This window comes from Dendrobium catenatum, unplaced genomic scaffold (genome assembly GCF_001605985.2).
Source record: "Dendrobium catenatum unplaced genomic scaffold, ASM160598v2 original_scaffold_234600, whole genome shotgun sequence".
NCBI lineage: Eukaryota > Viridiplantae > Streptophyta > Magnoliopsida > Asparagales > Orchidaceae > Dendrobium > Dendrobium catenatum.
Window position 1 is genome coordinate 142,905 of NW_021553008.1, and position 12,861 is coordinate 155,765.

Genomic DNA, 12,861 nt, shown 5'->3' on the forward strand with positions numbered 1-12,861 from the left:
CAATGCTTAGGGCATCTCCAACCGAAAATGTCAATTTTCACTCCAAAATGCAGGGAAATCAAAAAATGCCGTGTTTCATCTCCAATCCAACGCCATTTCGCCGCTAAAACAGTCGTTTTCTTTCGCGTCTTTCTTCCCAACCTGTTCGGTAGAGAGAAAAAAATGGCGCAGATGAACAGTGCGACGTCAATATTGACGTCACACTGTTCATCCGCGATCAAATGGCGTCAAAAATGGCGATCGGTTGGAGCAAAGCAAGACGGCAAACAAGTATTTGCCGTTCGGTTGGAGATGCCCTTAATCCGCTAATTACAATTCTAATCATGCTTAGTCTTAAAAATTGTCCATTCATAAATAGAGACAAAAAAGTTGCTGCGCAGAGCAAGGTCAAGTCGGACTCCTCGCAACGTCGTCTCTGCACACAGAAGATTTCGTTTGCTCTCGTCCGGTACAGGACAGGAAGTTCTCGTCGGGCTCTTCTCTCCCTTCTTGGCTTCTTTCGTCTTGGATACGGCTGGCAGCTCAGGTAAGATTTTGTTTTTGGTTTTGATTTTCTTATTTTCTATAGTTTAGTTTATAGCTTGTTTTTATCCTAAACTAAATTAGATTTAATACAGTTTACAGTTTCTGATTATTGATTAATGTGTTAAAAATCTCAGAAAGTGGACGAGGATTAAATCTTGTTTAAAGAAATATCATTTTAACACATTAATTAATATTACTCAGAAACGAGTTCTTTAAAATTGTAAACTGTACATTGAATCTCGTCCAGTTTCTGTAGGATAAAAAAATAATAGTTTTATATTTAGTTTATAGTTTTTATGTTTTATGTAGTTCACGAGTTTGAATTTGTACAAAAATTATGGAGAAATATTTTAAGAAGTCCTCATCACAATCTTGTATATCAACACCAATAAAGGATTCAGAAAAAAAGAATTATGAACAAAATAAAAAATGAAATCGAACTTCTTATAATTAAAATATAGGCCTCTTCTATGAAAATATGAAGAACCGAAGGTATAATATTGTAAGTGTAATTCTTCTTATATTTAGTAGTTTAATTTTTAAAATTGCTAATACGGGTCCCAAGCCTGCACGATGAAGAAAGTTGAGGGGATTTAAAAAAATAAAGGGCCCCCTCTATGAAAAGTTTTTGCCTCTTTCATAGCAAAATCTCTCAACCAACAGATCAAGATGAGCCGCATAATTGTTATTTATCGTTGATACGTACTCCAAAAATTAGCTTGATCGGGCACGAATCTCGAAGCAAAAGCTAGTTGAAAACTTCAAAAATTAATTCAGAGAGCACCCGAACTCCGATTTCAGCGAGCTTACAGTCAAACTGAGCGTCTCGGAAATACCAACCCAACGACACCAAGATCAACCCAATCCGAGCTTAAATGAGTCCGAATCAAGGGCTCAAAGTGCTATTGGAAGGTTCAAACTGCAATTTGAGTTACCAAGCGGTCTCCGATTTTGACGAGCTTATACTCGAATCGAAGGGCTCGACGAGACAAATCCAACGAGCCCAAGTTGTCGAAAATTATGAAAAAAAAGCATGTAATTAAAATACTACAATATAAATGACTACAATTTAAAAGATATGGCGAAGAGTCGAAAACAGTTTTCAAATTTGTCTTAAAATTAAACGACTCTTGAGAAAATTTATTTATCTGTGTCAAAATACATGCTATTACAATAGGATGCTGAATTAGCTGTCTCATGGTTTATTATAGGAACATTGCATGGTTGAAAAGTTTTAATGTCCCATCATCTAATCTTCCCTGCTTGTTTCATTAAATTTTTTTATCATGTAATTCTTAAATGCTTGTCTACTTGTATTTGAATGAGACTTATTTTGCTTTGGTTTTGATCTTAATTTTCATAAGAGCCATGGTTAGGAGCATTAAATATTATTGTATTTGAGTGTAAATGTCTTGAGCATAACCCTCTTCTATGTAAGTTTTCTGTAAAATTTGAGGGTTGAGATTATACATCAATTTGTTCATAATGCATTGGACAGCTTTGAGAAGATTAGAGATCATCCCATGAAAGGTTTACTGTGTGATGGAGTTAGATGATTGAAAGAATGTATGAGAAGGTCTCCAGATAGTCCTTAATTTAAAGATGAAGGCGAGGATGAATGAAATTTTTAGTTGTTGCATGCGTGACTGGATTGGAGACCTATACTACTCACTTTTCAATTTGCACGAAGAAGCAATGAGGATCGATGCTTACAAGAAAGGTAATTTATCAAACTGTTTAGGTTGGATATATTAAGACTGGATGTTATACACATATGATCGTCATTTTGTGGGTCTTCATGTCCTTCAAATATGTTACCATCATCTACAACATGAAAGTGCTTCTTAACAAGATTTTGAAAGTTTTGTGGATGACATGAATCATGTTATTCTTTATCATCCTTGGTTGCTAAGGGAGGAAGAATTTATTCTAGATTTTTATAGAAATAAGATGAAGGAGATTTTAAGTGGGCGTGCAAGAAGCTTTTTTGACGCAGAAAATTGGTTGGATCTGTAGTGCAAGTTTGAGTTTCATTTTAAATATTGTCCAACTTCAAACACAATTCCATGGGTTGAATAAGCGAAAACAGAATGTGTTGATGCCTCTATGTACTATGTTCACCCCTGTGATCTTTAGTTTTTGCTTAATCTTAAATGTAATGATGTGGTATGTTCTTGGTTGTCTTATATTTGTTATATTATGTATGTTCTCTATGGCAGAGCATTATCGTTGTTCATTTTTCACAATACTACATCTTCGCCTATCAATGAAGCACTATATATCATAAGTATTTGAAATTTTCTATGTTCGTTTTGTCTAAGATTTCAATTCTAGTAAGTTAACAGAATTAAGTCAATAAAAGTCCTTGATTCATTCAATCATAAACTGAGAGGCAATAATGCTGAACTCATTTTATTTAAATGCAAATGCATAATCATGCTATGTTATGCACTTTATATATGATTTTGAAGTATAATATTTGTATGTAAACTAGGGGTGTCAATTTTGGGTATGGGTCGGGTTCGGGTCGAACCTGAAACTGACCCGGCACTATTCGGGTTAATCCGAACGCGACCCATTTTTACTAACGGGTTTGTTTTTCGGACCCGAATCCGACCACTTCGGGTCTGAGTCAACTCGACACGACCCGAATGACCTGAGGCCAACAAAAAATTACTAGTTTTCGGTTCAAAAAAAGGTTTAATCTTAGCTTTTCGGGTCGAAAACAGGTCAATCTCGGGTTTCCAGGTCAAAACAGGTTTTCGGGTCAAGTTCGAATCAAAGGTCAACCCAAACCGACCCGATTTTTTAAATAGGTAGAATCGTTGAACTCGAACCCGACCCATTTCGGGTTCTACTTGATCCTAACCCGAAATTTTTGGGTTGAATTCGAGTCTGATTTTCGGGTTGTGTCAAATATTAACACTCCTAATGTAAACAGATATGGGATCTCTCTCTTTAATGTAACAACAAAGTTAAGGCAATTTTGTATTGATTCAAAGTTTTTGTTTATTTGTCCATCTCAAGTGTTTATCTGATCCTATAACAAGATAAGTTCTCTAAGATTTTGACAATAAATTTGCAACTCAGCTCATTGAATTCGAATCAACACTTGAGTTTCTTATGATCGAGTGATAGACTCATTTGCAGTCCTAATGGCAAGGTAAGAAAGCATTAACCATGGCACCCAGAATTTCTGCACTTTTCCAGATTCTACGCCTGCAAGAACATCAAGAACAGCCACCACGAGAAGTTATTAGGTGCCCATGAAAATGCGCCACATCACCCTCTACTCGGTACCGCAGCTCGGTACTGCACGGTTCCGAGCTTGATATTGTTCGGTACTGGATGACGTGACTGCATCTGATTCGTCTGTGGAAGATAAGCTATGTCGGGTGTCCGCAGAGAATAATCTTATCGAGTTGCAAAGTGTTGAGATTATTATTGATGTATTACATGTGCTGAAATTCATTTTAGAAAGAGAACATAAGAGATAGATAGGAAGACAATAAATTTAATTAATAGTATTATATAATTATATAAGAAGTAAATTATTATTATATAATAATTAGTTTAATTATTAGTATTATATAATTCTAACTTATTATTTGATTAACTATTGAAATATTAATTAATTTAAATATTAATTAGTTCAATAGCTTGTTTGATTAATTTACAATATTTATTAATAAATAATTTATAAATTAATTATTTTGATTGTGATAATTAAAAAAATTTAGTATGTAAATTGAAAATTTATTAATTTACATATATTAATTAATTTAGGTAATAATTTACAAATTGATTATTAATTAATTATTGATTAATTTACAAATTAATTATTTTCACAATTCCCTCATCAACGATCTTAAAAATGAGAGTCGAGATCTGATCAAAGAGGAAGACGCCAAAAGTTTTGACATCCTCACATGAAATCGCCAAAAATTTAATTTGGTAATTTCTTCATATTTGTGAAGAAATTGCCAAATGTTTTGCTGTCGTCTTCAAAAAACATGATTCCAACAAAAACCTTTAGCGAATAAGCTCCCTTCTAAATTTCCTTTTAATCATGCTCCTTTTCCTAATTTATTGTTAACTTACATTTTTAAAAAATCCCCAAGATTTTGATTGTGAAGTATTTCAAATACGAAAATTTAAAAAATGTAAGTATTTTATTGAATAAAAATTAAATTTAAAGTATAATTGTGATAAATTTAAAATTAACCCTTTAAATCATATTTTATGTATTACAAAATATGCTAATTTAGCAAAAATTCAAATTGGCCGTATGTTGCCTCTACTACTACAACTATCGAATACTACTTGTAGTTTATCACCATTGCCATCGATGATTGTCACTTTTTCAAGGCTTTTCGTTAAGTTCATTTTTAGCCAAAACAAAATATAAAAAAAAATCTCTTACATTTGTTTTAGAGGTGTCAATATCTGACATGACTCGAAAACTCTACTTAAAAATTTAATTTCAGACCCAGATCAGCCCATTTTTCAAATGAGTCGGATTCGAGTCAACCCAAAGATCCAAAAGTAACCTATTTGACCCATCATGCCCACCCTAGGTCCGTTGCCGATCACATCTTGCCCATCACGCTCTTTGCTCGACCTCTTGTGGCCAAATAGCCTTCTAAAATAATGACTTCAAAACCAACAAAATCACAATTTCAATATCCTCACATGAATTTAACATATAAATGAATATTGCTATGCACTTTCAAAGGAAAAAAACAATGTAAAGCTAAATGATGATTAAAATTTATGAACTTAACCCTACAAATGTATCATTTCTAGGATTAATTACTCTGTGCGGATGCCGAACGCCGTCCGGAGATCAACCAGAATATGCCACGTCACCCTTGTGCTCGGTACCGCGGCTCGGTATCGCTGATGTGCCACATTCTAGATGGTCTCCGAATGCATCTAGTCTCCGCACAAAATAATTTCTCCATTTCTAGAGCTCTAGTGCATAAACATATGTGCAGTCAACGAAGAAGAATGTCCAGCACAATGCAAAATCTCCACTTCGAAGAAATTCAGGTAAATCATAAAAAAGGAAGAAAATAAAAAAAGGAAGAAAATTTCGAACAATATTTTCATAGTATAATTATGCAGTATCAGCGTTAGGAGCCTACTCTGCCAAAAATGGAGCAAAAGACGTTAGGAGCCTACTCTTTGCCTCGATGTAATGGTTCCATTCAATACGGCGGAGGAGGCGGAGCACGCGCGTCGCCGGGCATTGTGATATGAGGCGAGAAATGAGAGCCATAGAAAGTCAGTCCACAAAACTCCGCCGCCGGCGCCGTGGAATGGGGTTGACGTTGATGCAAGAGATGATAGTAATGCTGCTGCTGCTCCTCTCCATTTACGTCGCCGCCAGAATCCGAAACCTCGTTCTCGACAGGCGGCCTATGAAAAATCGGATTCATGAACGCCGCCGCCATCACCACCACGACCCCTGCCGTAACAAGCGGCCCCGCCACCATCCCCCCAACAATCTGCCCCTGTAACCCCGCAAGCGAAATCGATATTCCGAAGCCAGCAGCGGCCATCGCCGGCGGCAAGAAAGTCGCCGACATGGATAAGATCTCAAATCGCCCGTGAAACACGATTACCGCAGCCTCCGCCGGCGTAGTAGGCGTGGGCTGCCGGAGCATGACGTTAGTCACGACTCCGGTCGCCGAAAGAACGCAGATCCCTAGTTTTCTCTGCTTTGAGAATCGCTCGAGGCAGTCGACGATGTCAACGCCGCCGGGAATTTCGAGCAGGTGCGGATGCATCGCCAGCGAAGGCTCCGCCGAAGCAGTTATAGACACCGGCTGTTTCGGCTTATTCTTTGAACCAGGCGGGCGGCCGCGCGGCCGTTTCGCCAGCTCGATGCTCGAACCGTCGCCAGCTGCCATCGGCGGCGAGCGGAGCCTACAGGGCTTCTTGTTTCTTTTCTCCACGGCTTCCTCGCTGCTCACTTCATCAGATAATGGTGCATCGGGCTTCATAATCTCGAAGCCGTTGAAGATCATGAACAGGCTATATGGATTATAAAGATATTTTATGTTAGTACTATTAGCTCGTGGTTGAGCTTCGAGTGCAATATAGGGTTTGGAGAAGAGAAAGAGGCGAAGAAAATGGCGTGGGCCGAGGTCAGAAGATGGAAGAAGATTCGGAAAGGTTAGGGTTAGGGTTAGGGTTAGGGTTTTGAAGGATACGTACGTAGAGAAGAGAGGAAGGGGAGAGTTTTACTGCCTTTTCTTGGGGAGATTTGAATTAGGTAATATGAAGGGGTTGGATCTGTTACAATCTTATAGTTTTCTTCGGAGAAATTAAATATATTTCTTTTTTTTTTTGAAATAAATAAGAATTTAAATATATAATTGAGATTTGTTAGCGCAGAGCTGAAATTAACCGCCAATTTTTAGATTTTCTGTGTATCCAAATCCAAAATAAATAAATAAAAATAGCAAGTATTTGGTGAAAGGATTGGTAAGGTTTTAGAAGAAAATTATTTGTTCTCAAATTTTTACTAATGAATTTAAAATGAAGATTGATTATTAATCAAATGATCCATTAAAAATTTTATTTTTAAAGATCTAAATAATTTATAATATTCAAAATATAATAAAAAAAATTGAATTGCTTTAAAGAAATAGCTATAAATATTGGGTACCTTTCATGCCTTCACCCTCGAACCCAGGGGTGGATCCCCCTTTGAGCTGATCAGCCCCTCACCCCCCTTAAAAAAAAAAATATTATATGATTCTTTAGATAATTTTCTTCCTCCATCAATTTTTTAGTCTTCATAACAATGATTTTTAAGCAATTGCTCCCCTAAAAGTTTTAAAATACTATGATCCTTACGCAATTTCCCCTAGCAAATAGTAAAGAGAATTCATCACTTTATTTTTTAATTTGAACTATAAAAATATCCTTACAACCAAATTTTGTTCTTGAAAACCCCCACAGGGGTGTTGCTCCTTGACCCTATGATCTACGAACCCTGATAGGGGGTGCTGCTTCCTTTGACCCCCGACAATTACTTCAAAAATTAAAGCTGGTTCGAACCCCTGCTCGAACCTTTAGGAGGGGAGCTCCCGTCCCTCTTCCAACCATCACAATGATCATACAATGAATAATAAATTGAGAATCATAAAATATTTTTTCATGGGACAAAAATTATAATCAACAATTAAATAATCTTAAGTAGTTAAGTCCTATTAGACCTAGCATTAGAAACCCTCAAATCTCAAGCCTTCTTACTATACTAATTGGCGGCATACACCAATTCACAATACATAATTTTAATTACATATGAACGTAGCCTTAATTATGGAGAGCGACCACAAAGATAGGTTGCACTACGCTAGAAGAACTTCTTGTCACCTTTCCCATATTTAATGATAACCTTAATATCGTAGCTATTGATAGATCCATCAATATTTACAATGAATTTTTTCTCTTCTTTAAAGACTTATTCAGAGGTGCAAGTGAGTCAAGCTGACTCATAAGCCTATTCTGGTTCGATTAGACAAGCATCTTGCGTGCAGAACTTGATGAGCTAATAAACAAAGCTTGGGTAGATTCATTTACACCCCTAGATTTTTCATTAATAATTACTAACATAAATTCTACCACAATTATCGACAGATTTATCTATCGGTAATCATCTGTTGATGGGCGCGTAAACCTCCTTGAAGTAGACGTCTGTGGGCATCAATTTACTTGTGCGAGTTGCAATTTAGCGCTCTAAATTATGCAGCTAGGATGGATGACTTAGGCTTCATTTGGGATGACTTCCTTATTGCTTCTTAAAGCATCTTTTTACTACAAAAATTAAAAAAATTATACTAAAAAGCTGCTTTAAGCAGCAATAAGAAAGTCATCCCAAAAGAAATCATAGATTTCATTTGAGATAATTTTCTTATTACTTTATACAACAGCTTGTTAGCACAAAAATTTTTTGAAAACATTAAAAAAAAAAGGTAGTGACAAAAAATTATCTAAACCAAATGGTAGGGTTTGACAAAATGCCCATTTTGAAAGTCCAATTTCTTGATTCTGCACAATTGTGCTTTACTTGCAATAATTCAATGGCAGCGTTCGAATGAGGCCGTCATTGACCAGAGCTCGTAAATGGCTGCTGCACTTTGGAATGTTGAAGAGAATTTATTGCCATATAAGACATTATTTTCCTCGTTGGAAAGGAATTTTAATAATATTTGATAACGTAAATCGATAGAAATTTCCAATTTTTGGTAATTAAAGTGGTTAATTAAGATGTTATGAAATAATTTTATTTCAATTTAGTTCATGAATTATATCTAAATTTAATTCATAAGTAAACATTACACATACTTATGTAAAATTTATGAGTTTATAATTGATGTTCTCTTCTGTCTTATTTATTTATGCTCAAAGAGAGATAAGAGATATAGGTTTAGCTAGCGGAGATCATCATAACATCATTCACCAATGTAAGGCCGGTTTAAAATTGATTTTGAGCGTTAATTATACAAAAAGTTTTCTTGTGACTTAGGCTTTTTTTGGGGCTGACTTTTTATTATTATTTTTTATAATAATTATTTAAATCATAAATATTTTCTCTCTTTCTTAATAAATGAGTAGGCTCGTGAGCCGGCTCAAACTCTTTTAATAAAGCTCAAACTTGAGCTCGAACACAATTAATTAATAAAGTTCAAGCTCAAGCTAGAGGTGACTCGAGCTGGCTCAAACACCCTTACTAGCATAACATTGATGACAATAAGGCAATGATAGCAACAATGATTGATAATAGTGATGATAACATAAAATTATGTTGATTTAAAAATATCAAGAATAATTTTCTAAATATAATTGATGGATTTTTGTTTATTAGTTTGATATATTTTTTCTTAATCATAGGTCCTTATAATTTCTATTAAATTAGTTAAATTTCAAAAAATTTTATTTTGTGAGCCTTAACTAGAGTAGTTGGGCCAAAATCAACAAATTTGTGTACAGAGGCCCATTTCTATGTAGCATCTGCGATTACTTAATATTAGGACAAACGTGGCCCTTGACGTTGGGCTGGGTTTTTGTAGAAGTATTAGTTTTTTAACATAAAGGTTCCATGTATTGGGCCTACTAAAATTTTTTTTACTAGAAAATTGATTTATAAAGCATTTTAGGTTGAATTAATTGAAAAAATGCGCACGACATGGGATTTAAAAAAAAAAATTTGATACAATTTAGAATTAGTTTGTAATATATTTCTTACTGCTTCTGAAAGCAACTTTTTAGTACAAAAATTAAAATTCTTCACAGCTTTCAAATACAAAAATTTTATTTTATTTCTAAAAAAATGCTTTAAAAAGCAACAAGAAAACTGTCTCAAGAAAATCCTTAATCACATTGGGCTAAGTGCGAGTGTACAAATTATTGAATTGCTAAGATAAAATAGTATGCCACATATGATTCGACACGCTTTTGATAGTTAAATTCAATCACTTTTTTGTCATAAGAGTGAACACTGTAATAGCCATAAAATGAATCTAAATTTTAGCGAGATTTGATCTAATTGAGTGAAGCGAGTCCTTAAAAGTCTTGATCAAATAGCAAAAATTACTTGATTCACTTTAATTCTAAGATTAGTAATTGATAACCATATTAAATTAACTAATGTATTAGAAAATAATTTTTTCATGAGATAGACTATGAGAAAGTTACTACTAATAACCTATAATTGAATCCTTCTTATTAGAGCTGTCAAAATTATGTCACGAATCGGGTTTGAGTTCAATCTAGAACTGGCACAACACTATTCGACCCGACCTGAACCGAACTAGTTGTTGCAAACGAGTCGATTTTTCCGATCTGAACCCGACCCACTACGGGTATGTTTTACTAAAATTAAGATAATATTTACTTCAATCAATTTAAAATAAATGAAGATTAATTCAATTTAGTTAATATGATTTATTATTTTTTGGAAATTGTATTTATTTATTTCATAATAATCTATTAAGCTATTACTAAATTAATTAAAAATGGATCAAATTGGATTGAATAGCAATCTCAATGCAGAAAAATAAATATTATATCCCCTCGAGTTTTCTTCAACAACTGATAATGCTACTCAGTATGGCCACCACCACAAGGAGCTGGTACATTTTTCCTAAAACTGCAAAACAAGGAGCTTCTCTACCAGGTCAAGTGGATGCAGCAGAAACTGGAAGAGAGAAAGGCCTTCCACCGTTCTTTCCATATCCATGGCCACCTTGCTGTAATGATCGGTTCTCCAACTCCCTCTTCTTTTTCAACGGCGTTGCCGCAGTCAAACTTTTTCTGCTGGAAGGAGCTCCTGATCTCTGCCATGACTTTTGCTGCTGCTGATTTTCTGGTTGCCCAACTTCATCCTCCACGTCTTTTATGTTACCAGTCATCGACGTTCCTCCGGTTGAATCAATTGAATTCATCTCCCACATGGATGAACATGGTTTCCCTTCGAAGCTATTGCTCCCAGCGGACTCCTGGGGCTCCAAATCCCACCTATTGTCCCTCACTGTAACATACTTGTGCAGGCTTGGCTCCAGTAGATCATCTTTCACCACCAGCTCTGACTCCACAAATGGCTCCCTTCGAGCCAGTAATCCACGTCTTGCAAACCCGCCATTGTTGCCAGACTGGTCTGCTTCATAGCTCCTACGATCGGAGCAAGAGGAATTGAGATCTGCGACGGCATCGAGGATGGAGCAGGCCTTGGAGATGCAGGCTGGGAGGGAGAAGGCTGTGTGATGCTGCTGCTGTTGGTGCTGGATGTCTTCAAGCAACAAGGAAGCATAAGATGTTTGATTGAATCCTGGGTTGTTGTCAAGATCACGCGATGATCTTCTTGATGATCTGGTTCTTGTTAGTGTTCTTGGATTGTGGCTTTCTATTTCGTTTCCAGCTGTCTTTGGATCTTTGCCTTCCTCTGCTATTTCCTGCTTCTTTAGCTGCTGCTGCTGCTGCTTGGTGGCGACACTCATATGGCTGCTATTTCTCTGATCTGAACCAGCGATCGTGCTAATGCCTTCACCGGCTTTCTGAAATCAAAATAGTTCAACTCAGATGAGCAATGACAAATTATACATTTTTTTTCTCTTAAGGAATGCGAATTCTGCTGAGAGATTTGACTGATAATAGAATATAACATTCAACTAGAGAAATGTTGAAGATTTATTGAATTGAGTGGAATGAAAAAGAGAATTTTTTTTTCAACAAAATTTAGTGCGAACAGAAAGAATAAGTGGGATCGGAGATACCTGACAAGAGTAAATTGTGCTCACTGGCTTTCTCACCCCCTCATCTACTTCTCTGCTCTTCTGAAACACGCTGGTGGAGCCTCCATTCTGGTTTCTATACGAGTTATCTTCGATCTCAGCCAGAGGATTTCTTCTATAAGGAGACTGATCTGCCTTCCTTGAGGAATTCCTACTAAGGGATTGAAGTTGAGGATTCTCATTCGATGTCCTGGTGGTGTTGGCCGGTGACCGGGATCTTGGAGATGAGCTCCTCAATCCTCCAGCTGCTGTGGCGATGGATGCTCTTTTAACACCCGAATTCCCACCCCCTGACTCGGCATTCGCCGGAGTTCCCTTTTCCCTTGCAGGAACCGAAACCATCTTGGCAGGTTGCTGCTTCTGCTTATCAGAAATCGCGGTGGCAGAAACCGGGCCGTCGGATCTCTTTCCAGGAGATCTGCTCACTCTTCTTTCTCTGCTATTGCCCCTCTCTCTACTCCCTGACCTCTCTCGGTTTGGAGCTCGCCTGCGAGGGGAAGGCCTTGACACATGATTATCTCGCTCATCTTCTACCTCCTTCCTCCTCTCTTCATCGAAGTCATAGCTTCTCTTTGAGCCGGAGTACCTCCTCTGCCCAGCACCGTCCGTCTCTTTGGAAATCTTACCAGAGGAGCTGCGGCTAAGACGGCCGCATTGAATGAGGATGGCATCGAGCTCCTCTTTGGTGCAGCTCGAAGTGCTCAATGGCGCCGACGGCTTCTCATCAGCGGTAGCTGCAGATTTACAAGCAGGTTCCTCCTCAAGCTGGGAGCTTTTCTTCACAGGGATCTCGCATTTCTTCTTCTCTTTATCTTCAGCAACAAATGAAGCCTGCTTTGCACTCAAGGCAGGAGCGGTCACTGAGACAACCGGTTTCTTCTCAGTTACCCTCGGCTCCTTCTCTTCCTTCTCCGAACTGTTCTCTTTGGGTAAATCGTTGGACGGAACTTTAGTAGGCGAGGTAGCATCCCCCTTCTTGCTGAAGCAAACGCCCATTGATTTCTTTCCGGGATCTGATTGGAACAAAACA

At 37.0% G+C, this 12,861-nt stretch overlaps 2 protein-coding genes across 2 annotated transcripts; both read right to left on the reverse strand.

Annotated features, from left to right (window-relative positions):
* Positions 1–5,735: 5,735 nt before the first annotated feature.
* On the reverse strand, positions 5,736–6,557 carry LOC110106961 (AT-hook motif nuclear-localized protein 28-like). The gene has a single exon (XM_020837067.2). The coding sequence runs from the start codon at positions 6,555–6,557 to the stop codon at positions 5,736–5,738; it is 822 nt and encodes a 273-aa protein (XP_020692726.2).
* Positions 6,558–10,718: 4,161 nt separating this feature from the next.
* Positions 10,719–12,827, reverse strand: LOC110106956 (uncharacterized protein At1g65710). The gene is made up of 2 exons (XM_020837059.2): positions 11,814–12,827; positions 10,719–11,594 (listed from the first exon to the last, which is right to left on the reverse strand). The coding sequence occupies exons 1-2, from the start codon at positions 12,825–12,827 to the stop codon at positions 10,719–10,721; spliced, it is 1,890 nt and encodes a 629-aa protein (XP_020692718.1).
* Positions 12,828–12,861: the final 34 nt, after the last annotated feature.